At 41.4% G+C, this 27,523-nt stretch overlaps 1 protein-coding gene across 11 annotated transcripts in view; it reads right to left on the bottom strand.

Annotated features, from left to right (window-relative positions):
* mef2d (myocyte enhancer factor 2d) overlaps positions 1-27,523 on the bottom strand; it is a 115,635-nt gene that overhangs the window by 13,426 nt on the left and 74,686 nt on the right. For 5 of the 11 annotated variants that reach the window (XM_037785176.1, XM_037785177.1, XM_037785175.1 and 2 more), the window contains exons 5-11: positions 23,005-23,224; positions 19,052-19,105; positions 9,028-9,206; positions 7,116-7,145; positions 3,387-3,504; positions 2,818-3,004; positions 537-605 (exon numbers count right to left, since the gene is read on the bottom strand). In XM_037785176.1, coding sequence (XP_037641104.1) covers positions 537-605; positions 2,818-3,004; positions 3,387-3,504; positions 7,116-7,145; positions 9,028-9,206; positions 19,052-19,105; positions 23,005-23,224 — 857 coding nt within the window. The remainder of the gene's footprint in view (positions 1-536; positions 606-2,817; positions 3,005-3,386; positions 3,505-7,115; positions 7,146-9,027; positions 9,207-19,051; positions 19,106-23,004; positions 23,225-27,523) is intronic. The other 6 variants (XM_037785183.1, XM_037785184.1, XM_037785185.1 and 3 more) reach the window with 4 other exon arrangements.

Here is a 27,523-nt window from a genome sequence, read left to right as displayed (position 1 = left end):
GTGTCTGAGGAATTGAAATCTATGTCTGACTGTCAGCTGACAGCGACAGCTAAATGTCTGAACAGTAAAATTTTAATGCAGTAAGCATGTGAGTGGCGCACAGCTGTGCACTGGGCCAGTGTTTGGTACTGAAAGCAGCACCCAGAGACTCCTTTCATTGGAGAAGCTAGCGAGGCACCGCTGCTGTCAAACTGCAGCGTCTCCCTCTTTGTGCATGACACTTCCAAAGCGCTTCAGATCTGAGCTTTAGGTGGCACGAAGACTCTTACAAGCACACTAGTAGACTGATAGTCTGGTGCTTTGACGGAACTGAAGGAGCGATGAAGTACAGACACAGCAAAGCAACAACAGGCATCACGTTCAACACACACATGGAAAGAAAAGAAGATTTTTGGTGTCATGTCTGTCGTGTAATTGCATCGATTCTGTAATTTCATTTCAGCTCATAGCTGCATGAGCCTGTGAGGAGTAGAATAACTTGACAGATAACAGGCATGGCAGAGCTGCGTCGCACTAGATGCTATCATGTCATTCACCTCAGGTTAGCAGCAAAATTGGAGATGCAGTTAACCATCTCTGCATTCTGTTTCTCTGCACCCCACATGCTGTGGAGAAAAAGGGGGGAGGGAGGACAAAACAAGAGCCAGTTACAAGCCGCTCCCCCATCCACAGGTTAGCCTAGCACAGCCACACTGGTCACACAAAGACTGAGCGCTATTAATGACTAAACTGCTACGACACACGTGTGTCTGATGGCGCTCAGCCACGGCTAGATTTGGAGATCATTTGGAAACATTTAAACTTTTGGAGATGTGAGATTTTTACTGAAGGCAGCTCCCACCTACCTGTAATGTGCTCACAGAGAGTAGGAACAATATTGTAAACACCTCATTGATAAGGTGTGAAGTAACATTATCACAAAAACACTGATAGGATAAAATAAAATAAAATAAAATAAAGACATTATACCAACAGAAAAGCTGCATTGATAAAAAGCAGTAAAGCTGACATATGACCCATCTTTCCAGCTGTGGTTGCAGCGCTTTTTTTTTTTTTTTACTTACTTCAAAGCTCATTTCCTTTTTCAGGAAATGTTTTCATTATTGCATCTGTTTCCTGTGTGTTATTGGCTGAATGTTCAGAGAAGCTGTACAGACTTGACTTGAGGTGCCTCCAGTTTCCAGTGCAACCAGACAACCGGAATATAAAGGTTCAGCGAGTTTAGTTGAAATTATGTTTCAGAGGAGCAAAGAGCCAAGACTAGAGGAGGAACTCCAAGCACTTCAGAGATGTTTACTACAGTAACTTGTTAGGATCAACTCAGGTTACACTGAACGTTCATGGCCCTGCACAGCCACTCAAGTGTTTTCAGTTCTTCTCAATCTTAACAGTATTTTATCAAGGATGCTTTGGGAGCCAACATGCTGGTTATCTCACTTCTTTCCCAGAACAGGGTGACTGCTGAGATGACCACGTCAACGTCCATCGTCATGTTGAGGAGAACAGTCTTATCTCCGTTTCCATGGTATTTTAAACATAACATGTAATATGTTTTGTAAGGATAAAATATTTGTTCAAGCTGAATTGGTTTGTCTAATGTTTATTTATTGTTCAATCTGCTGTGAACGTGAGCTCGTACTCTGTATTAAGAAAGGCCTGTAGTCCTGATGAGTAAGAGACTAACCAGCCAAAAGAACTGAAAACACCTGTGTGGATGGGACGAAGGCGCAGTAGCATGGGGCGAAAAATAAAAACCTACTATATCAAAAGTAGGGTTAGGGCTCATTCTGCTTTAATAATAGGGAATTTGACAAAGCTGGAGGTGCACTTTGGAAGTGCTCAGGTGGACTAGTGGGACCCTTAAGGGCGCTTTCACAAGCCATAGTCTGCTTGGCTAGTCCAAATCTAAGTGAAATTGATAAATTGATTGATTGACTTGCAAGTTCATCTATTTTGTCTAGAGAGCTGCCACTTCTATGCAGGGAATCGTGGACTTATGATCTGTTGCTGTTTTTTCCACTTTGACTCGTCACTGATCTGCTATGAGCACGAATCCCTTCTCCTCCAGTTGATCTCAAATGACGCATGTAACTATTTTTGTGGACTTTCACCTTAACCCGTTGTTTACCTTTGTCCATCTCAACAAATGCCCACGCAGGCAGCCTGTGTTTTGGTTTGCTTGGAAATGGCCTATCACGAGCAGTCTCAGAGGGGTTGTTTTGGTCCGTGCCGCGTACAATTACTACGTTCACAATTACTGCGTTCACAATTACCCAAACGAACCGCACCAGAGTTTGATTAAAACAGACTAAATATTGGCTTGTGATAGCGCACTAAGATTACCAGCGTCCTGTTGGGGTTTTATTCTAAAACTGACATCACATCCTCGCCATCATTTACTAGTTGGCCAAACAAGAAGAGCATTGCAGTAAAAACTTCTTCTTTTGAGGTAGCGAGCCAATCCAGCTTTTAGAGTTTCAAATCCTGTGTGTCTGTGTGCCGGATAACACAGCTAGCAGCCTAGCCTCGCTACCAGGAGCTAAATCAGAGTGGGACTCCAGTGGGAGTCGGAGCTGAGGGGGGTGGGAGTATCTAGGTCACCACAAAGATGAATCAACCACAGCTGGGGTGATGCTACAGCTCCGTATGGGAGAGGTGCTTCAAGTGTTTTATGTCTACGTGTTCCAGCTGGTGTACTGAATCAGCTGACTTGCATGGCGCTGATAAAAAGTCTAGTGGTCGGATGTTTAACGGGAAAAGGTCAAAGGTCAGGAAATTGATCTAATTTATGAGTTGAATGAAGAAAAAGCAGCTTACACCAAGTTACTGAGCGACGCCAAGCTCAGCTGCTGGGACTGTTGCTGTTGTTGCTGCTGCTGCTGCTGTTGTTGCTGGGAGACTGCTGGTTGCTGTTGCTGTTGCCAGGCAGCCATGTTGCCAGGCACCAGCCCCGGTGGTGTGAACGTCTGGAGCGCTGTGAGATCTGCACTCGTCAGCTGGTACTCTGAGATTAAGGGATGGAGGGAGGAAGAAAGAGAAAGAAGGTGGAGAGGAGGGGGTGAGGGGGATTGTTTTACATCATACAACTTTCTGGTGCATCAATATTAATCAGGGCTAATCCATATTAATGGAGACCTTTGAAGTGGAATCATTCCAGAAGCTCTCACACAATGAACAAAGTGAATATTCATAGTGGTTTGTGGCATCACACTGCGAGGTTTTCAAGTATTTCTATATGACACTTAAGATATTTTACGACATAATGACATACTGTATCTTTTACTTGGCTTGATGTTGCATCTTTTCCATTTTTTTTATTCCGTCCTGGTGGACGTAGTGTTGCCTTTCCTGCCCTGATGTAAACAGACAGATTCAGATGGTCTTACCAGTGTTGTAGCCGGTCTGCATGCCGGAGAAGGGCGCTAGGAGACTGGGTGTTGCCACGGAGACCACTGGTGTGGTGAGCGACTGCGCCACCTGGGAGCCACCTAGCCGCTGAGCATTCTGGGAAGACATAGAGATGGAGGGAGGAGGTTGAACATTGAGAGACGGGAAGTGGAGGAGGTGATTACCGCTACAGAGGGATCTGGAGGTTCTCAGGAGGCCACATGGCAGTTCTACGGGGTCTCCAGCTAAATAAAGAGCAGTGTGATTTCATAAGAAATGTAATGCGTTAATGCAAATTTGTTTTAACGGCACTTATTTTTTTAAGGAGGTTGTAGCTGGCTCAGTTTTAAAGCTAGAGTGAAGATACTGGCATCATATGAAACTAGAAAAACTTAAAGAATCCATTGGTACCATGTCACACTAGGTTGTCTTGAAGGAAATTAAATGCCCCAAATGTATGCTAAATTTTGGTGAGGAAAATCTGGCATGGCCATTTACAAAGGGCTCCCTTGACCTCTGACCTCAAGATTTGTGAATGAAAATGGGTTCTATGGGTACCCACGAGTCTCGCCTTTACAGACATGCCCACTTTATGATAATCACATGCAGTTTGGGGCAAGTCATAGTCAAGTCAGCACACTGACACACTGACAGCTGTTGTTGCCTGTTGGGCTGCAGTTTGCCATGTTATGATTTGAGCATATTTTTATGCTAAATGCAGTACCTGTGAGGGTTTCTGGACAATATTTGTCATTGTTTTGTGTTGTTAATTGATTTCCAGTAATAAATATATACATACATTTGCATAAAGCAGCATATTTGCCCACTCCCATGTTGATAAGAGTATTAAATACTTCACAAATCTCCCTTCAAGGTACATTTTGAACAGATAAGAAATGCGCGATTAATCACAACTAACTATGGACAATCATGTGATTAATCACGATTAAATATTTGAATTGATTGACAGCCCTAATAAAAACAAATCCAATGGAAGGAATCCTTAGATAATTATCTGCATCTCCTCTGTGTACAGTTTTCCAATGACATTCTGGCACTGGTGAGATTATATGTGAAACATTTTGGTATCAAAATGATAATGAATTCTGGTTTAAAGATTTGAAAAGTTTAATTGTGGGAATAATCTGATGAAAGCTGCTGAAACATTAACAACCAAACTCTTTCTGTCTTGGATCTTTTGAATCTAGTGTTGCGGCTCCCTGTCGTGAGAAAACCTGGTTCTGTTTCACAACGAATGGCGTCTTTTTCTCCTTATATGGGCTGAGTGTAGGAGTTCATGGCACATGACTTCATCCATTTTCAACAGCAATGATTATAATGGTTAGCATGTGCTTTCCACTGTACAGCAGAGTGGATGCAGAGACTTTGTTATGTGACTGAGAACAATTTAATTACGCTGTTACTACTGAAATATTTCACTACAAACACAGCTTGTTCTTCTTCTAGTTGAAATAAAAATGCATTATCCTGTGATTTAATTGTACCCTCAGCTTAACGAAGCCAAAGTGCAGCGACTATAATCAACTTTCAGCCCTTAGTTGTCCTGCCACATTTGAAGTTTTATTGGCAGGCTAAATAAAGAATAATATTCAAAAACAAATCCACCAGAGCGGCAATAACTAAAGACTGACATAATGAGCCGTTGCATCACTCCACGTTGCCTGTGCAGGGCAGTGGAAGATGTTTTATGCATCGTGCCACAGTCAGAAGCGCTTCTGCTCCCTGTTAGAGAAAATCCAAGCACCTCAGTTCTCTCTGAGGTGTTTTAACTTTTCGGTGACACTTTAACATCTGCGTGCAAGATGAGAAGTGTCTCGCATCTCGAGGCGGCGTTGGCACGGCAACGCTGTCGCCAGGGCCTGGGGCGCTTGTGTTATGTGGCGTCACGGTGGAAGGTGTTATGAGAGGCAGCGCTGTGCTGGAGAATCATGCTGACAGGAACGCATGCATCGACAAGGCAGAGGAGGGATGAGCGGGGATGAGTGTGTTTCTATTGAAAACCTGTGTGTGTAAACGTGTGCAGAACGGTATGCGAGGAATGAATATACAATATGAGGTGTTTGTTTTGAGGCGTGCGTGTGTGTATTTATGCAGAGAAATATGCATGAACACATGTCAGCATGCACGTATGTGAAGGGGTCAGCGTGGCGAACTCCCAACATGTCCGTCTGTGTTCCAGGTTGGAGACTTTGTGATCCGTCTTCACTCTGATCCCCAGAGCGTCGACACTCAGATGAAACCAAACATGCACATGCTGAGCAGCTTTCACACACAGCAGAGAGTCAGCTGGTCGCTCCGGTTCCCTCAATATTCCCCCTATAGACTGTTTGTGCTGCGCAAATGTCACTTTAAGCTCTACTGTACTGGCACAATACAAACGCACACAGGTTTTATCACTTCGCCTTTTTTAGAAAATAATTTCTGGAATGTTTTTTATGTCACAAAATACAACATTTTTACGTGTAGTTTTCTGGCTCTTCAATCAGGGTTTATGGCTGATTCCCACTAAAGCCATTCATGTATACAATTTATGGTACTAAGAGTTGTATTTTAAGTAAGTAAGAAAGTCATCATTTGAAATTTTGGGACATATGCTAATTTGCTTTCTTGCCAAGAGTTCGCTGAGAAGATCGATATTACTCACACGTCTGTACACTAAGCATGATGCTAGTCCCAGCCAAGAAATAGTTTGGCACATTTTTACACTTCGGCTCTTGTGCAGATTAAACAAACGAGAGACAATGTGTTAATTAGAGAGCTTTAGAGGTGTTTTTAAGCTTTTCTTTCCTTAAAAAAAGGAATTTATGCTAAGCTTAGTTAGCTGGCTGCTGATTGGTAGCTTCATATTTACCATACTGTCATAAGAGTGATATCGATTTCATCTAACTCTCTGCAAAAAAGCAAGTAAGTACTCAAATTATTCGTTTAAACCTGCAGTAGGCAGAATGTTTTTGGCATCATTGGGCAAACATTTCATAATAACCTTTCAGCATATTGTAATTCAAGTGTTCTGAGAGAAAACTAGACTTCTGCACCTCCTCATGGCTCTGTTTTCAGGCTTTAAAAAATCTAGCCCGTGACGGGAGACTTTGGCCAATCACAGGTCATTTCACTGAGAGAGAGAGCATTCCTATTGGCTGTTCATTCAACGGAGGCAGCTGTTAATCACTCGCGAACTCCGATAGTGTTTTTCTGCATAATTGAGACCAAGTGCTTTCAATGAAGAGGGATTCAATATGCAAGGAGCTTCCTGTCTTATTATTCTGTATTGTTCTGGGATTTTACCAAGTAGAAACTTCTTTGAAGTTCAGTCAAGTTGTTTTGGAGTCAAGTGTCAAGCAAGTGAAATCTCACAGCAGTTAAGTCCAAGTCAAGTCTCAAGTCCTCGTGTTCGTGACTTCACTCAAGTCTACAGCAGCGATGGGACTCTAAGGGGTCGAGCCTTTAGTGAACCCTGAACGCTACAGTCCGAATCCTCCAGGAACCAGAGCCACCAGCTGATTGGTCCACCGTGCGTCCGCTGGTCCGAGTTCACCGGGTGCTCTGACGCTCTAACTGCTCTTTTCTTCTACTCTCGTCATAGCACCGGTACCAATGAGTCAACCCTGATGGGATGCGTTCGCCGGGGGTGTCACACTCATGCTCAGTGAGATCACACAGAGTTCGACACCACATCCATGAGGCTAGAAGTCTAGAAGTCTATTCACCTCACTCACCAACTCCAGCTCTTCCTCTGTCTGCACGGCGGGCGGAGGAGGAGGAGGGGGGGTAAAAAACAGATGACGGTTACGTGTCTGCAACAACTAACTGCAGTAGTAAAATATGAACATCTCTATGATCTTCTAGTTAAGAGGTGTGGCTAACAGTTATGTTTAGTGATACTTTGACACTGAGGTTACTGAAAACAGGGCCTCTAGTTTTCAAGCAGTGTTGCACAGTCGACTCTAAAGTTTAACTCCTCGAATATAAAATCAAAATGCAGCCAAGCAGATCGATGGCTGACTGAAAGAGAACGACTGGATCCAGATGTTGAATTGCACAACAGAAAGGAGTTATATCCACATTTCTACAACATAGAATAAATATTAAATGTTCTTCTAAGTGCCAAGTATATACATAACTTTAGTTCCTTTTGTTTAAAGGCTGCAGAAATCTAAATTAATTGATATTGCAGAAAGGAGGCATTTTAAATCTGGACATAGATTTAGAGACACTGCTGAAAAATATCTAGCTTTCATTCTTAAAGTTGAGCTGATTTTATCCTTTATTGTGACATTCCTGCTAATAATTTTTATGTAGGAGAAGTCGAGCCAAAAATAGGAAAATCCTTTTCAGCAATAACCCAAATTAGTAGTGGAAAACATTACAAATTTAGCTGTTAGTAGTCAGACGCAAAACAATTAAAATATTCCTAAAGCCGTTACCGCTGTGTCATCACAAAGCCGTGCTGTGACAGAAATAAAGGTGGAATGGCTAGGCATGAAGTTAGATACCAAAAAAAGGTCTTGCTAAAGCGGTCACAGAAATAAATTCCATGATGTTACACTGTCGGGTGCAACAGAGGAGGTTCCCCTCAGTAAATATTCCACTTGTGAATTTTGAAGCTTTTATGGGTCTTAAAAAAGGCGGTTGCTAACAAGTGGCTAAATGAGACTACTAAACGTCATCAGGCCAACTCGTCCGCCTTTACAGCCTCGTTGTGTATACTCACGCTCATGCGACTGTGGTGTAGTTCGTTCATAGCCTAACGTTAGCTTTTTAGGGAAGGGAGCGGGTCCTCTTCACGGAGTCCACCAGGTTTATACAGTAGCCCAGAACGGACAAACCAACCACTGGCTCTAGAGAGAACCTTTAGTGTTTGTAGGTTACCTGAAGGCCACCGTAGTTTTCTGACACTCTTGTGAAACTGCAGCAACGTGAGCTGCAGAGTGCAAAACCGTGGTACCGCCAGCCGCCGTCTGACTTCTGTTGCTCCTAAAGTAGTGTTATTATGGTATGGATGGCCTCTGAGGAAGGCGAACGGCGTTGGTTTTGCACTCTGTGGCTCACGTTACCGCAGTTTTGGAAAGGGAGGAGTGAGCGGAGGGGTATTCAGTTGGTTGCAATCTGCAACCACACTACTAAATGTCGCCAAATCCTAGACACTGTACCTTTAAACCCCAAATTCATTCTAATTTAAACAAGTGTTTTTCCCTGCTGAGAGTGGCAGACTATCTGTGCATGACTTATATGAACGACCAGGGAAAAGTCTACATAGGAGAAAAATGTTGAATACGACCAGTTGGTTCTTCACCAGGCCCATTGTACTAATAGAAAATGTCAAAATCACCATAATATGTAGAAGGGAAAAAGACAGATAGCTGACTAACCCTAGGAACCAAGACACAAATAATATTTTTTTTTTTAACCACGATTGGCTCAAGTGGAGCACACCGTTGACCAATAAAAAGGCTTTAATCCGTGAACTGCTTCATCATGAGCCATAGTTTATGGTGAAATTTTTACCAAACCTTGAGTAATTCTGAGTTAAAGTGCTATTCACATTCAGCTCCGACTATATTTTTGAGTTTGGACCCATCATTTGTCCCCGTGTGACTGCCGTAGTTGTGTTCTCCTCACCAGCTGCATGAGGCTCTTGCCGCCCTGCGAGGTGATGACCCTCAAGTCCGGCTTGCGGCTGTTGACCATCTGAGGGCTGGGCGGAGGCGGAGACTTAGCCGGGACTACTTTCCCCAGGCTGTTGCCGTTGGATACGGAGAGGAGGCCCGGGGAGGCCCTGGCACTGATGTAGCCGTTAGCTGGAGAGACAGAAAGAGAGAGAGGCAGAGAGATTTAGTGAAGAGGAAGGGATGGAGGAGGTTGTGTGTTTGTCTGTTTTGATGTTTTCTGTGTCTACCTGTGAACTCTGTGCTCGTCTGCCTCGGTGTGTATACTCAACTCTTTGTGTGTGTGTTGATGTCTGCCCGTGTATGTTCTCATTATCGCTCTGTCGCACCACATGCTCCTCATCGTTTCTGCAGCTCAAACTGTGTTTATTTGGCGGCACTCTCACTTTTCTGCAGCTCTTTCACATCAAAACCGTGTCACACTCACTCCAGAACTATTTTGTCTCTGCGTCTTTCCTCTTTTGTTTCAGTCGGCTCGGCGCTCGATGAAAAACACACAAATGTCCCCGAACTCTTCACATCTTACACTGCAAAAAATATCCTTCTTATGAAGTCAGTTTTGACGATTATTGAGGACTAAAAGTCTTGTTTTGTCAAAGCGAGTTACATCATTTCAATAAGCTTCCATTATATCACCATTATTGGCACAGTATTTGGACTACAATTGTGAAGTGCATTTCCCATGTGTGCCAGCATAATTGCATGTTATTATAAGCTCTGAAAATTGGCTTCTGTCAAACATTTTCCCAGATAAAACTGAAATTGCTTTTTGATGGAATACCTACATTGAACCTGAGTGTGCAGAGCCTTTCTTTCTCAAGATTTGATGTTTATATGGCCTTCTTTCCCCCTTTAGCACTGTGTTTATAAAACAGATTTCAAATCCAAACCAATTAGTCTGTAGGCCTTTAATAGAAATAAGTGTCAGCATCTTGAAACAAGACAGAACAGAGCAGAAAAATGACACTTTGTTTCTTTAAAAGTTCTTGAAACAATTTGATTTATATTGAAACAGGTTGAAATGATCAAACTGCAATGGCAGATTTTTTCACATTTCACATTTCACATATCGTAAGTGAATAAGACTGAGGATTTAAAAGGATACGGTGGTGATATACTACTAGACTAGATATATTTCTATATTTAAAGGCTCAGCATCTTCAGAAAAAAGCTGCTCACTGAAGTTTTCAGCAAACGTTTCTCAAACAGGAGGAAATAGTGCATTTGTTGGGGACTATTTTCAGCGGCGGATTAATCCACATTTGGTGCTCTAGTGAGTATTTGTGGCAGCAGGACGGTGTATGTGGGATTGAGTCAAAATAAACTACAGTGTGTGTGTTCACGGTGATGAAGGAACATGTCACTCATTGTGGCTCATTGATGTGTTTTTAATGGAGCTCTATGGCACAGAGGAGATACCAGATAATACTTGTTTTTACTGTATAGAATATCACCAGATTTTTCTTTTAATAATAGAAAAAAAGCCTTTTTTTGCAGTGTACAGTACTTGTGCTTTCTGCCTTTCTCTTTTCTTTCTCACGGGTGCATTCCAGCAACATGACGGGCGGCATTGCAGAACGTCACGTCTGTTAAACACGCCCTCCTTTCAAACTGCACAACAGATCACATTCCAAACTCCGACATCGCAACGCAACAGTTAGTGTAAGAAAATAATAATAATACAGAGCAAAGATAGTATAGTAGTATAATAGTCGCAGAGCAGCACCTCTGTGTGTGTGGGGGTGCATACTTTTTTTAACTGCGTAAGTTTTCAAACTGTCTACTCATTTTCTTTTTTATGTATTGCTTATTGATTTTGCATATAAGCTGTTTTTAAAAAAGTGTGTGATGGGATGGGATTGGGTTCTGGGTGTCATGACATCATGACTCCAGCAGACAGCAGCCTGTTTGTGCTGGTGAGGTCAAAAGAATAGCTCGACTCAAACAGTGAAAGTAAGTATAAGAAGGGGACAGCAGGGACTTTCCCAGCCCTGACACACACACTTACACACACATCCACAGACAGGAGTCAGTGTGTGTGTGTGATAGCAGTTCTCCATGACGCCGCCTCCAGACGACAGCGGCATGTGACTCTGCTTCATCTCAGTAACACACACTCCAGGGAGACACAGACACACGCATGAACTAAACCTGACAACAACAACAACAAATGAACACTACACTTCTTCCAACAAGGGAGGGAGGAAGGGAAGAAAGGCGGCAAGGAGAGAAAACAGTGAAAAGGGGGTGATGGAGGCAGTGGGCGAGGAAGGGGAGAAGTTTGAGGGTGAAGCGAAGGAAGGAAAAAGAGGGAAGATATAAATGAAGAAAGAAGAGGGAAGAAAAAGGAGGTTGAAGAGCTGTGTTGAGTTGATTTGAAGTTAGTGGTTAGTTAACTGTATTATGTTTCCCTACACAGTATATAAACCAAACAAGTTATCCGTAATATTCTGGTCAAATGGAAATCTAATTATTTCACAAAAGACTAAAACAGCAATGGAGTTTTCAGAAAATGTGAGGAAAAAGAGTAGGTAGAAAATAAAGAAGGAGTTAAGGATCAGAGAGGAGAAGGGCAAGGATGGAAGGGTAGGGAGGACAGGATGAGGAAAATAAAATGGGGGTGGTAGGAAGAAGGAAAGGATGTAGAGAACAAGACAGGAGGTAAGGGAATTAAAGAAGAGGTAGTGAAGGAAAGAAAGAGACGAGAAAAGGAAAAAGAGAAGGAGGGAGGGAAGGAAGAGTGACATGAGGTGAGAAATGTGGAAAGGTGTAGAAAAAGAGAAGGAGGGAGAGGTAGAAGGAGAAAGAAAGGCAGGAGGTAGGGAATAACAAAAGCTGGGAAGGATGTCGGGATGGAAGGAAGAAAAGTACGTATCTGGTGTTACTGTAGGAAAAAGGGAAGGACAGGAGAGGAGAGGAGGGGTTGAAAAGGAAGACAGGAAGTAGGGAAAGAGGTGGTAGAGAAAAAAAGGAAAGACACTGGGAAGGAGGGAAGGGTAAAGAAGGAAAAAGGAGGAGGCAAGAGGAAAGGAAGTAGGGAATGACTTAGGGATGGAGCTAAGGGGCAGAAAGAGAGGAAAAGAGGAAGGAGGCATAGGGAATGACACGAGGTAGGAAAAGAGAAAGAGAGCAAGGAGGTAGGGAAGGAAAGAGGCGGGTAGGAGGGAAGAATGGATGGAGGTAGAGACAAATGAAAAGGATGTAGGGAGGGTGTGAAGGACAAAAGAGTAGAGCGTGAGGTAGAGATGGAGGACATGTCGTAGGAAAGAAAGGAGTAGAGAACAAGAGGAGGAGGTAGGGAAGGAAGAAAAGTAAGAGGTAGGGAATGACAAAGGGACTAGGGAAAAGGAGGAATGGATGTTGGGATGTAAATGAGAAGTGAGATGAGGTCGGTAGAGGAAGAGAGGAAGGACAAAGGGAAGGAGAGGGAGGTAAAGAGAAGGAGGGAAGGAAGGCAGGAGGTAGGGAATGACATACAGTAAGAGGGAATGAGAGTGGAGGAAAGGAATAAAGGAGGTATGTAGAGGAAGTAAGGAGAAAGTGAAAGTGGTAGGGAAGGAAGGAAGGAAGGAGGGAGAGTGTGTCCTGTTGACACACAGCTGACGCTCCCTGTGTCAGGTGTTTCTGGGAAATCCTGTGACCCTCCATGTGTGTGCGTGTGTGTGTTGCGTAACGTGCACTGAGCATGTGTGTCCATCACTGACTGATGGGAATCCGTTGCTGGTTGCGTTGTGTTCATGTTTGTGGGTAATGGAAGAGGCTGGCGGCTTTGTTGTGACCTCGAGTCAAAAGCGTTGCACACACACACAGAACGTGAAAGTGAGTTTCTGTGTGAGTGTGTGACTGAAATGCATGTCTGAAGCCAACATCATATCTCCACACAGAAACAGCCTTGATTACTGGCATCTTTGCGTGGGTGTGTGATTACACTATATTGTACTAGTAATGGTTTTACTGGAATTCATAGACGCGGATTTCCCATGCATTTTTGTGTGTTTCTATGTTCGCTGAAGTCATTTTTATTAGACCCCAGATGCATTCTTGTTTGAAGGTTTTAGGGGTGTAACGATAAATTGTGGAAAAATATATTGTGACACAAAAATGTGACAATATGCAGCATGTAAAATCAGTCTTAAAGGGTCAGTTCTCTCAGTTACCCCTAGCGGTATCTAGCACTGCAGATGTTTTTTATCTGCTTAGATTTCTGCCTCCATCCCAATAAAATGGAGGTAAATGAAATTTAGATTTGAAAAACAACTCCTTCTCTGTCCTGTAATGAGCCGTTCACATGTAGTGTCTTAAAACGTGTGGAAAACGCCAGCCGTGCCGCTTTTATTTAAGATGCTTGGGAGGTTGCGCTCCTGCCGTTACAAAGCAACAAAAATCTAAGCACTGCGATGATTATGATGATGATGATGAAGTTGTGGTAATTTATCAGTAAGCCTCACTGACTAAACTAAACTCAGTCAAAACGATGATAAATGCATTTCCAGCACCGTAAATATGTCAGTGTCAAGAAATGTGCTGGGTTTTCTGGGGGGGAATTTGCGTGAACTGACCCTTTAAAAAAATTTCAGATGAACATTCTCAACTAGTCATATCTGCTTATTTTTTTCATATAAGTGGTTGTAGTATTTGTATTTTACACTAAAAACTATAAGAAAAAGTATTGAACATAACTACTAAAATAAAGAGAATTAAAATCATAGTTTTCATTCTAACTTTATTAAAAATACACTATTGAGCCGTCGTTATGGTAACCTGTCTCTTGTTGAACCGTGAGATGGTTGTATCATAATACTGTTTGTGTGTGTGTGATGTTTACACCGAGTCTGCATGAATATACTCCTATTCTGAGAGTGTGAGTGAGTCAGAGAGACATGATGATGTGTCTGCGGCTTTATGTACATATGCTAAGTGTTTGTATGTACTTTTTTGGTACCCTTTACATGTGCTCTTCTCTGTGTATGAGTGTATACGTGTGTGTGTGTGTGTGTGAGTGTGTGTGTGTGTGATGTCTCCTATTACGCAAGGCCGGGCGTGGGAATGTGCGGAATGCTGAGTGACGTCAATGGTGACATTCCCGGAGCCCCGAGTCCCTGTGCAACAGCTGAGAACGTCAGATCCAAGAGAGGAGGAGGAGGAGGACGGGGAGAAAAGAGAAGGGGAGGAAGGGAGGAGGGAGTAGAGAGTAGAAGAGTGAAGAAGAGATGAGGGGAGGGCAGCAGAGAAAAGGAGAAGATAGGAGACAAAGGTTGAGAAAAGAAAGGGAAGTGGAAGAGATGAAGGACAGAGAGGAGAGGAGGAAGAAGTGGGGAGGAGAAGGAGAAGACATTAAAGATAGAGGAAGGAGAGGGTAGGATGAAAGGAGACAGCTAGAAGAGAGGACGAAATATGGACAGGAAATGGCGAAGAACAAAGAAAGGGAACACAGAAGTTAGGATGAGCAGAAATAAAATGAGAGGAAAAAGAAAATGGGAGGAAAGAGGAGAGACATTGGTAGAGTAGAAGAAGAAGTAGAAGAAAGTAGTGTGGAAGGTAAGAAGCAAAGGAAAAAGAAGAGGCGGAGAGAGATAAGAGATAAAGGAGACAGAGAGAGGAGGAAGAAGGAAGGAGGGGAGCAGGCAGCCAGGAGGATCAGATCACCTGAGCTGCGTTTTTGGGATGAAGAGGTTTCATGTTTCATCACACGAAAGAGTCGTGACTTTGTAACAGCGAGCTGCAGGGATCCTGACAGTAACATTCAACCATCTACTGTCCAACAGTCACCTTCATCATGAAAGATCACCTCAAGAACAACAACTCGTCAGTCAGTCAACGAAGACAAAAGCTACGTCACAGTGCAGCCAAAGATTCTTGATCTACAGGAGGCAGCTACGTTTAAACTTTGTCAAAATTGAAAATTTTCCATTTAAAATTAATTCTACATTGAGATGGAACAAGTCCCAAGACATCCCAATCCTTTGGCCTTCAGCTGCTCCTGTTAGGGGTTGCTCGCCATAGCAGATCATCTGAGATCTGATTTTATGATTCGCACATTTGATTTGGCATAGGTTTTATGCCAGATGCCTTTCCTGATGTAACCCCCAAACTCCACAAAGAAAGGCCCTGCCCAGACCGGGGATCGAACCCGGGACTCACAAGACATCCAAGTACAATGCAATATTTCCAATTTAGTTAGCCAGGTTCGACTGATGTGTGGATAGTCCGCAAGTTTACTAAGGGAAGCAGTTTAACATCATCGGCTGCACCCACTTCAAATGTTATCAGCCAATTGAATGGGCGTTGTCAGTGGTTATCAGCCTTGTAGATATGGGTTTGAAGGGGCCTGCTACACCTACTCATAGGTTCAGAAGGCCGTTATTATCTATTCACATGGTTGAACACTGTTCCAAATACAAGAAGACAACGCTGACCTCTAGTGGCCGAAGTAATGATGACGGGAGTCAAAGAGGAAGTCAGATGACGTAGTATAAAGAGCGACAAAGTCAGCATAAGGGGGAGGTTGGGGTGGATGGACGGGTCAAACAAAAACAGGACTTTCTCTCGGGAGACCACTGTTCGTCTCCCATGTGAAACCAAAAGTCAGCACTGATTTATTTTACCGTACTTTTGTTATCCAAGTTACGTAACAAGCACACTTATTTTAGCCCAAACCACAATCTGTTCCCTAAATCTAAAGTTGTTTTGTTTCAATTAATAACGTTAAGGTTCACTTTCACAATGTGGTAGGTGCAGTTGGGCCCGTCTGAAGCATTAGAATGGTAGTGATAACGCCCATTCAAATGGCATATAACATGTGCAATGGGTGCCGGCTGCTGAAAGCCACTAACGCTGAAAGTATCAACTAGTAACATCACGATGAGGCTAGGACTTTTAATATAAGAGTTTTTGAAACACTGACTCATCGCAGGGATTATTAATACAACCACTTAAAACCTCATTAAAGGAAGTTTGATTTGAACAGTTTCAGCAACATAATATGAAAAACATGTTCATGACGCATTTTTCCAATCACAGACAAGACCGACACAGATAGCTTGAACCCTCACAAAATAAATAAACTCATTTTCTATTTACTTTTCTATTTATACTTTATACTCTGATTGTATTATGATGTGTTCCAAAAGGACTGATTTGATCTTGTGATATTATACTGCACTTCCTCTTTTTGATTTACCACACAAAACTGGTCGCTCGACGAAACTCGTGCATTGATTGAGGCCAACTTTTAAGAGCACCGTTTCAGAGAACGCATATACTCTTTCATTAATAGCCTTGAAACACTAATAGCGATATTGAAACTTGGCTTTGACGTATATTCCTCTGATGCAGTGCAGTTAATATAAATGTATTGATTTCTTTTGGCCCACCTTACCCTGAGACAATATGTTTATCAAGTGAATATAGAAAGAAGAAAAAAACACCTTCCCACCATATCTCTAACAACAGGCTGGCTGGCGGTATCTGTCCTGGCTAATGGGATTTAAGGGGAGAGCTCTGGCCAGCGTCAAAGTCACCTCTGAGGAGAGTCCTGTGCCAAGACAAGGGACAGTTGGACGAGGGGGGGTGAGGGGTGGGGCGGTAGATTATTCCAGAGAGAAGATGAGGGGGAACAGCTGAGAGAGACAGGATGAAAGGGGGAGGGAAAGGAGGGGGGAGTAGCGGGTGAAGACGGGAAAGAGTAAAGCAGAGGAGCTTTGTGCTGTCAGGATCCCAAGGTTTTTAATTTGGTACTATCGTTTCAGTAAAACTCTCACATTACCAACTGTAATATTTGGCCCTTGGCACTACTTCAACCAGCTGGTTTCCAGTTCGAGAGGTGACTAACTGTTTAAAGTTTTGCCTGGTTCCAGACCTCTGAATCACCACTCACATCTCTGTGTTTGTTCCAATCATTCAAATAGGTCGGGTGTTGTGGTCGCTGACGGCTGTCTCCCCATGGGCCAATCACAGCTTTGTGTGCAGGATTAAAAATGGTGATGTCATCCAACCCGTTCTCATTTCCTGGGTGTCAAATACCGACTCTTTGTCAAGGCCATCGGCGTTCGATACTGCCGCACAAGGCAACCTTTAGTGGTGGTAGGAGACGCACCGGGCTTTCCATTAACTGTAATGTATACCCATCCACGGCAACAGTAAACGCACAGGGAGAGTGCTGTGGTGTCATAGTTTAAAGAGTGAAAGAGACACATCGGGCGGGCAGGAGGGGAGGTGGATGGGTCCAACAACCACAAGGCCTGGTCTTTAATTCGCTCTGAGAGCGACACAGCTGGGCACACACTCACACACACGTGTGGAGCATGCCGGGGCGCATCCTGTCTGAACAGTCCAATTGGTTAACATGGACGACAAAGCTTCTTTTCGGCCAATTTTTAACCAATTGGGTGAGTTAAATTAACATTTAGACCGTAAATGAACCAATAGACTGACATACGTAACCCGTCAAAAAATATTGGTTAACCGCTTATCGGTTAACCAATGGCATCCGTATTCCTAATGAAGATTTGTCCACAGTGAAGACTGCAAACATTTGTCTCTGGAAAGGCTTGGTTGCTTTTGAAGTATTTTAATGTCATTTGTCAACACACAGAGTAGGACATTCACTGAATACAGTCAGATATCTCCAAATCTCAGCACGTTAACCAAAACTATCTGCATGGCTACATACCAACAGGATTAAGTTGTACAGCCTGTTTTCACGAAAAGTCGTATGAATGCCACGATAATGCACAAAGCATTTAGTGTGCAATAAGAAGGCCTTTCTTGTGTTTAATGTGTCATTTGTACGCCATGTAGTCAGTACTAACTGCAAAGTCAAGTAAATATGCTACGCGAGAAAGACTGCTTATGGCGGGCGGATTGGGAGGTGAATGTCATTTCTTTTGGCGTGTTTTCTGTACTTATGTTTCGTCATTTCCTACGTATTATATCTACATTCCATACGTATTTTAAGACCAACCATCATGTTTTTCCGAAACCTAAGTGAGCAGTTTTGTTGCCTAAACCTAACTGCGGCCGTAACCGTAGTTTTGTTGCGTGGCGCAAAGATGACACGGAAAAAGCCTAAAATGCGTACTCATGACACGGTGGATGTCCGTGTAATGTCGTGCTATTTATATGCCTTCCCATGAGAACGGGTTGTACTGAACTTTTAATGTTTACACAACCTGAAGGTGACGAGGAAAATACAATCCTAAATCTACTTGGTTTAGATTATTGAACTATAACTAAATTCAGGAATGAATTTGTTCTTCAGCAAGTCATGTTGGAGTCAAGCTAAAATTTAAGAGTAAAGTCATCTTGAAATTAAATTCAAGTCAAAAAGAAAACCGATGACAAGCGCTTCATTTAGTCGAGCAAGTCTTGAACTGGATTGGAACTCGGTTGGCAGAAATGGTGACAGGAACGAAGCGCTGAGCTCACTTTCAGGCATTTGTTGTCACGTACCAGCTGGCAGACACCAGACCAGGTCGGGAACATTTAAGATACTCAACTTAGTTCTGGTGTCTGAGTCTCATTTCTGGAAACAACACCAACACAAAAGCAGCTGTGGAGCTTCAAAAGAGTTTTCATTTAACTTTCAGTTCCTCTTCTTCCTCCTGTTTCTCTCTTACAACCTGAAACTCATTCTGTTCTTTGGACTGTTTACAAGCAGCTTGTACTGCGACCCTCAGCTGTCGCCAGTCAACAGGTGTTTTCGTGCTTGTGTGTACGTCCGTGTGTTTGAGTCAGTGTGTGAGTTCTGCACATGTGACCGCCTGTTGCCACACATAAAATATTCTGCGTCGCTCTGTCTGTAAACCAGACTCAAGTCTGATTATTTCCCTTTTAGGAAGTCCAGCTAAAATACAGACAGCAGAATGAGTCAGGGTGTGTGTGTGTGTGTGTGTGTGTGTGTGTGTGTTCGTGTATCAGTGCAAACTCACTTGTTCTAAAAAATGTTGAGCAAGGAACAAAAGAAAAAGACTACTTACGGACTGGACTCGGGCACCCTCCATTTGAGTTCCCCATATCTCCTAACAGAGCACCTATGACAGAAGAACAACCATGACCATCAAATATAATAACACCATTCATTTTATTAAACATCAAACAGTTAATCTGAACAGCACTAATCTGAAATGCTGCACATCCCATTTTGAAAAAATATCATTGAATCAAGTATGTCATTAAAAAGGTGCTTCTGCTATCACTTCACCCTGTGAAGGACCATAATTGGTATCAATTCTGCATTGCCAGTTAATTTCTAAGTGCTGGTTTCACCAGTTCTCAATGGTACTTATGTCATATTAGGAGGGGAAAAAATCCTCACACAATTGTGAAAAAAAAAGATTGAAATTGCCACCTAAAAAGATTGTTTAAAATGCAAGATTTTTCTTGGCAGTAACAGTAAAAATAACTGCCAATCAACTAAATGTGTGACTGTATTGAGTTAATCAAGATAAAGTAATTTCACACACTTCCATCTTTTCTCTTATTCATATCGTTACTTTATAATATATATAGCGAGTGTCTGTTTTGTCTTTTTTTTTGGAACTAGGGCTGGGTATTGTTTGAAAAATGTAGATATAATGCCTCAGCTTTAGTGCAAAACAATCTTATATCGATACCTCATAACATCATGGAATTGACCATTTATAGTCAACTGTTGTGGCATGTTGGCATTATGAATCAGATAAGTAGTAGTGAAAAGTAGTAGTGACTGTGATTAGATGTTACTGGTAGCAAATTATGCATTAACAAGCCAGTGATTCTGAGCATGAATGAGACGGCTGATGTTGAACAGCTGAAAGGATTTTCAGACATTATTCATCATTATGTGGAACACAAACATTTAACAACATTTTTTATATTTTTTATTTTTAACAAAATGTATAAAATTAAATATATAACAGTATAATACAAAATACAGTCTGAAGAGCTGCACTAATCAATAGGGTTAGGACGATACACCTATCTCCCGATTCGATACTATCACGAGATTTGGTGCCGATTCGATATGTAATGCGATTTTAAAGTTTTGCAAGTATTGCGTTTCAATATTACGATTTATTGCGATTTTTGTTAGCTTTTTTAACACTAGACCGTGGGAAACATTTGAATCAAACACTTCTAGGGACTTTTACTTTGGAACATATCTAAATTACTACTGTAAAAATTTTTGATTTTCAGCATGCATGTAGTCAGAGATGTCCTGAAGTCAAATATATCAGTCATTGTCAGGCATTATTTATTAAATTTTTTCCAGCAACCCAAAAAAATCAAAGAATAAAGACATTTCCTTCACAAATTAGTGGTGTTTTCTTTTAATTTATAAGGGACATGTAATGTTTTATACTTCTGGTGAATACAATCCAATCAATCTTATTTCCATACATGTGTACATAGATGGTTCAATTTTTTTTTCCCATCCCTACTAATCAATATTTTTATAATAACAGTGGATTAATGTGCAATGTAAAAGGATGGGTTGCAGTGACATCACCTGACTGCAGCATTTTAGTATCTTCCAGTTCATTGTTTTGCTTCGCCACAACGTTTTGGTTTAGTCAATGTTGTGTTGACAGCTTGTTCCGCTGCTCTCAAACAGCCAAAAATACATACAAATCTATTGCTACTGCTTTAAAGATGTCAAAGTAGATTAATGTGCTCTGACCCTAAACAGAAGACACATATTTCAATACAGCACGATGTGTCTTTATACTTTTATCTTAATGCGAGAAAACGTTTTTCTTCCAAATGGCAGACAACATTCTTCTGCACTGACACTTATTTTCCCTGTTGTGGCACAGATTCAGTGTTTGGCTCAAACTCTCTCTAGAAAGGCAGAAACTGAAACTGGAGGTCATTAGGGGTGAATGAAAAATATCTGGCTGGATGGACGCATGGAAAAACACCAATAAGCAAACATGATGAACCCAATACATCTCTGGTAATGTAGGATGCATAGCAGGGTACAGCAGAGTATATTGAGGTTATGAGGAGGAGGAAGAGGAGGAGGAGGGGGGGGGCGTCCATTACTGCTATGTGAAACCCTCTTGCCTCGGAGAACGGCATGTTATGAAAGATGCTGTAATGCATTTGTTGCGCGTTACATCACCTAATTCTGACTTACAATGAGATTACGCTGGTCGGAACAAAGCTTGATAAGTAACCTTGTCTGAGACGCAAAAATGGGGCACAAATCCTTTTAGTCAGACGGTGAAGGATTGGTTTGCCACACAGCAGGCAGCGGGTGCACACAGGAGTGTACCAGCCTCAGTCGAGGAAATGATGGATCTCTGTCATTATAAGGCGGCGTGCACTTATCAGACTGACAGGTAACTGAGCATGGAGACTGGACATCAATACACTGATACACACTTACTGCTTTGGTCATTTTGCCTGCTTGTCGACTCAGAACATAAACTGTGCTTCTACATACAGAGGGTAAAAAAATAACAAATATTGCTTATGAAAAAGGTCTTTAAGTAACTATGTCACCATGACAACCATGTCTATAAATGTGGCTAAAGTCATTCAGACGGAGAAATCAACAAGAGTAAACTTATAATTATCTAATTAGAATAAGATTCTCTAAACTGTGTATTTTCAAATTAATTTATTTTTTAAACCGAATTGGGTACAATTACATTAGAAGTACATCTCAATCTTTTGTGAAATTGAAATGGCTATGGGGAAAATGTAGACCTTATCCAGCCTGATGTTTACATAATTTTGTCTACCTCCGAACGTCATGTGCTATAACTACAAGTAACGACACCACAATCTTTTCCTAAACCTAACTAAGTAGCTTTGTTGCCTAAACCTAAGGAAGTTATTTCCTATGAAGAAGTTTATTTTGAAGACTGTATGCATGTAATAAGCTGAGATGACACGTTGCTGGACATTCATAGGAAAACGAACGAAAAAGTAGGAATAACTTTTTCGTAAGATATCATAAAAAAACGTTGTATTCCCATACGTACATTAAAACTGTTACTTATTGTTTTAATTTCTAAAGAAATATTTGTCCAAGTGATGGGGAACAAAATCTTACATTAATTTCTTTGCGGCCAGTATGGACTGGAGCAATGTATCCTCATAGAATGGTTTGTATGGTTACCTGGTTAGGTTTAGCAAAAGACTGTTGTTTGGGTTAAAATAACTACGGAAGTGCCGTGATGTTAAGTACGGAAGTTACATGATAAATAAGTTCAACGTTGGTTTCACACAGGACACAAACAGCGGTCCGCTGGGTGAAAGTCTGGTGTTTTTAGACCCACCCGTCCACCCCAACCTCTTCCCTATGCAGCGTTCGTCGCTCTTTGTACTACATCACCTGTCCTGGCTCACGATTAGGTAGATTACATACAAATTGATCACGAGGGTTATATACAGAGGTATACCTACGAACAGCTCATGAGAACAGCCTGGAGGAACAATTAAAGCCACCATCAATGTACATACAAGCATGTGAGTATTGTTTTAAGACAGGCTTTAAAATCTATGAACCTATCCTTTAAATCATTAATCTAAACAGAAATCTGACTTTTCTTCATTTTAAAAAATTTGTCTCCCTTTTTTTCTGTTTCTGCACTGCAACAGAACACCTGTCAATCAAACAGTGTGGGCGGCACTCTGAAGTCTTTTTCCTTCAAATTTTCTTTTGTAGAAGTTTTGAGTTTTTGTCAGAGGGGCTTTTTTTCTTCTTCAATTTATGTCAAACTGCCTGCTGCTGCTTTCAGAAACTCATCAGCTGCTGAGCATCAGAAGATTTTTCAAGAAAGGAGCTACCAGATCACTCGGCATTTAAAACAGCAAATGGGTAAAGCTGTAATATTCTGGTCGGCTCAATCAGCAGCTGAGTGTTCAAACTGGATGTTTATTAACATGAAAATTATTGATTTACAGAAACAGTCCAGCTGTGTTTCAGCCCGTCTCTTACCTGCACTGGCTGGTCGCTGTGGTAACCCTGGCGACACGGTGCTCCTCTGCAGAGCTGGTTGCTGTGGCGACAGGAGACGGGGGTCTGTGAGGGTGGAGGTGACAAAGGAGGCGGTGGTGACCAGGGCGGGGTTGTTACTGAACTGGAGGGCTGCCGCCGCATTCTGATTGGATACTGGCACGGTGACTGGCATGGAGAAGGTGGGCTGTGGGATTGTGGACTGGTGGAGAGACAGGAAGAAGGCAGGGCTTAGACCTCCACACTCACAGATATACACATGTATACAGTAATGGACAGGTGATCAGTTAGTGATCTGAAGCAGAGTCAAAGAGCCCGCAGGTGAAACACACAACATCACCAATCACGACCAGAAGAGTGTTTCCAAAACAGGTACGATTTTATTCAACTATATACACTACCTCTAATGTTTTGATGCAAAAATATGTAATTAGCACTGTAAAAATCTCCATCTAATCTGGTCATTTTTGTTTTTTAATATATCCTAAAAAATATGCCACTGAGGTCTGTTTCCATCACAAATTAATGATTGAAGAATTTTGTGGAATTTTTATTTTTCTTGATTCTGGTGCAGCAATCTGCCCTATTACTGTTTCAAATTACAAAAAGTCATTTTTGGAAAACTTATTTTTTTGTTAACATTTATAACGCATAAATTATAACTGCAGAGGAAGATTTTGCCACTTGTTTTATGAAAATATGACTTTTTTAGTCCAAAATTATTATTAACATTGAGGCTATTATTGCAGTTATAAATATGCATATAAAAAAAGAACGTTTAGAAGTCGTTAGGGCTGAACAATTAATTAAAATTTCATCAAAATTGCAATTTGGCCTACTGCAATTTTCAAATCGCAGGAGGCGCAATATTAGTTAAAGACAAAATGTGTGTGAAAATAGCATTTTAAAGTACGACAGATGTCCTGGCTTACACATTATATTCTACAGATCCCCACAAAACTCACACCAAAATCATTTTAATATGTTTTTCAATAAAAAAAAAAACACTAAATTATCATTCCCTCTAATATCGCAAATCAGCCAAAATGATTGTAATTAGATATTTTTTTCAAAATTGTTTAGCTCTATAAGTCGCGGTATGGAGACTTTTTCATGCATTTAGGTTTAATTTGAAATTATTTTTATTATTATTTTTTATACTTTTAGTATTAAATAAAACTTTGCGCTGCAAAAATCTCCAGCTTATCAAGTAATTTCTGTTAATGAGGCAATGTTGTATCGGGAGAGACTTCAGAGATTTGGTCCAAAGTATACTGGAGCACATGGATTTAAGGTAAACAACTTTATTAGAGATGAAGACGCACTTGGCGTCGAAACGTTAGTCCTCTAATAAAGTTCAGATCCGTCTGCTCCAGTTTACTCTTTACTCCAGATACATAATTTCTGATAATATTTGAGTTCTAACAACCTGTTTCAAGAACTTTCCAGAAGAGTGAGTGTCACAGCACAAGAATAAAACAACAAAAACTCATTTTTAGAAAACACTTGATTTGACTTGACAAGTTGATTTGCATTGGAAATAGGTTCAACTATTTTTCCTCCCCTGACAGATATTCAACAAAATTAAAAGGATTTTCATTCAAAATGTACAAAGAGTGTTTTGGATCTGAACTCTTCGAGCAAACACACATCAAATATCTCTATCTCTCTTTCTCTCTCGCTCTCTCACACACACACACGCACACACACACAGGCTCAGTTTTAGCATGCAAGGTGACTTGGTGGAAAGGCCAAAAAGCTGTGTCGCCTTTCACATCTCATGCCAGGTTAAAACTCTTGTCGCAGCAGCGGGTTATTGCGTCGGGTTATTGGTGACATTCCAGCTACATCCCACCACCCCCACTGACATGTGCTCATCACCGGGAGCGTTAGGTGTGTGTGACATCGCCCTCCATGTGAAATACTTGTACCTCATCATTTTGTGCTACGACAAGACCTAATGCCTCATGGAACACCCGGAATTTCTCCAGAGGAAACTACTACTTTTTACTCCTCTTTTGTTTTTTTTAAATGGGCTACCTCGACACCTGAGTCGACCTCTGAAAGTAGATGACCAGACAGCCCAGGGTCCTGGAAAAATCAAGGGCAAGGACGTCGGGTTGTCCAGCAATCCGACCCAATTCACCCTGTTCCAACTCAATCTGAAAAAAGGACTTCTATATATAGAATATGGGCCAGTGCTGCACTGTACTGTACTCAAAGTGCCTGGGACCCAGTTTAACGCAGAGGAGGACGAGGGCACCTTCCTGCCCTTGATCTCTGCCTCTTCTCCTTCGCCAATGATTTGTAACTTTTGTTGTTTTTTTTGGAGGGGGAGAGGAGAGAACAAAAAAAGTGAAAAGTTGATTGAAAAATATGTCAGCTTTCCTATCTTCGTTAACACTTTATTTTAAAGATGCAAAATTGTATGAATCATTTCCTCATAATTTAAAGAGCTTTGTAATGTGGTCGGAATAGTGGGGGAATTAGGAATATCCTTCAAAGCACATCTTAAATTAAACCCATTTATTATTTATTTATTATTGTATTATTATTTTGCTCTCCATATATGAAGAATAGTATTATTATCAGTGGAGAAATTTCACATTTTTGCATATTCAGTTGACCTGCTTTGCTCTGATTAAACACTAGCAATTTGAATTAATTAAATTGCCCTGAACACTGTCTCTATTTCCCCTAAAACTAGTATAAGGTCATGCAGTTATATCCATCTTAGAAATTATTAAAAAATTGTAGTTCTGTAAAATTAAATACTATTCTATCTTTCTATGACATTGATTGCTTGGAGTCTACAACCAAAGAAGTCCCTGACTCCTCCAACTCTCTGAGATCTAAAATTCACCCATCAGAGCTTAGAGAGGAAGTTTGCAAAGGAGAGTGTACAGACGGAGCTGTACAGTAAGTGGTGACCAGGGCAGGTGAAGATAGCAGCTAACAGCACTGCACCACTGCACACTGGCCAAGCAGAGGGTAAAGGGAGGGGGTGGATAAATGGAGGGATGGATGAGGGGGTGAAGGGTTAGTGCAAAGGGGACGGAGGTGTGTAAACACGGAGAATACAACACTAGAGAAGATTTATCGTCACAGGGCTGAGGGGGGGAAGTGGAACACATTTTACTATTTAGGTCTTTAGCTGTTTATCCAGAGCGACTGACAAACAGGACGGGATGTAGTGTCTTTGCTCAGTGACATATGAGGGAATCAAACATGTCACCAATTTGTTTAGACGGCCCTCCGACCTCAAGACAAACGGTTATGTTGAGCGAAGTTAAAGAATATTTTACAGGAAATATCTCCGCAGATATATTGGTTATTGGAAATTCTGAATTAATAAATAGATGAATAATACACATTATCATCCAGGGCGATAGCTAGGACAGTGACGTCATGTGACATTGTGTGATTTATTTTCAATACTCAGAAAATTGTACACAGTTTGGTTGGTGGCTGATAAAAGCTTTCTTAGGTGGGGGTTCTGCTGGAGGAATTTGGATTTATGACCTCAATTATTTATATTTTCTAATTATTTTAGGTTTGTATCAATCTAATTAGGGCTGCAACTAACAATTATTTTCATTGTTGATTAAACTGTTGACTATTTTTTCGATTAATTGATCAGATGTTTGGTTAATAAAATGTAAAAAAAAAGTGTAAAATGTCTATCAGTGTTTCCCAAAGCCCAAGATGACGTCCTCAAATTTCTTGTTTTGTCCAAAAATCAAAGATGTTCAGTTTACTGTCATAGAGGAGTAAAGAAACCAGACAATATTCACATTTAAGAACCTGGAATCTAAAAGAAATCTAAGAAAATGAATTTTAATCAATTATCAAAATAGTGGGCAATTAATTTAATAGTTGGCACCTCATTGATTAGTCATTGCAACTCTAAATGTAATTCTAATCAGTCTCTCCTTACCTAACTTATTTTTGTGAAGTTTTGTATCTAAACTTTCTTCAGTGTTTTGGAGTAGAGACTTTTTATTGTACCAAAACTAACAGCCATCTCTCTTTTCGGTCAGTAATGGCCATAATTAGTTCTCGGCCACTTCTCCACAGGACCTCCATGACGGTGCCAGCCTCTGGTTGCTAGGAGATCGGTGACATAACCACAAAACCTCTTCACTTCTTCTCTAAATATGAATTTTAAATGTGTCCTCCTCACCCTGCTCTGCACTGTGCTCCACTGAGCATTAATCCGTGTTTCTGGCAAATTACAAGTGAATTTACATCTACCCACTCCAACTCTATTTAACACTGATGCTCCTAATAGCAGACAGGGGGGTTAATTGGGCACTGCCCGCCATCCGGCAGATTCAACACAGAGGCCGAGAGCCTTTGGAGAAGAAAACAAGAACCTGTTAGGTAAATAATTGACTAGGAAGCTCGAGGCCTCTTCTGAGTGAAGAGAACAAAAAGAGGGGAGAGAAAGCTAACCTATTTTCCCTCAGAGGAGCTCTCTCAACAAGGGTGTGTTTCCTGG

The sequence above is a fragment of the Sebastes umbrosus genome, chromosome 11 (assembly GCF_015220745.1).
Source record: "Sebastes umbrosus isolate fSebUmb1 chromosome 11, fSebUmb1.pri, whole genome shotgun sequence".
In the NCBI taxonomy this organism is placed as follows: domain Eukaryota; kingdom Metazoa; phylum Chordata; class Actinopteri; order Perciformes; family Sebastidae; genus Sebastes; species Sebastes umbrosus.
Note: the sequence above shows the minus strand (reverse complement) of the source record. Positions and strands in the feature narration are given on the sequence as shown.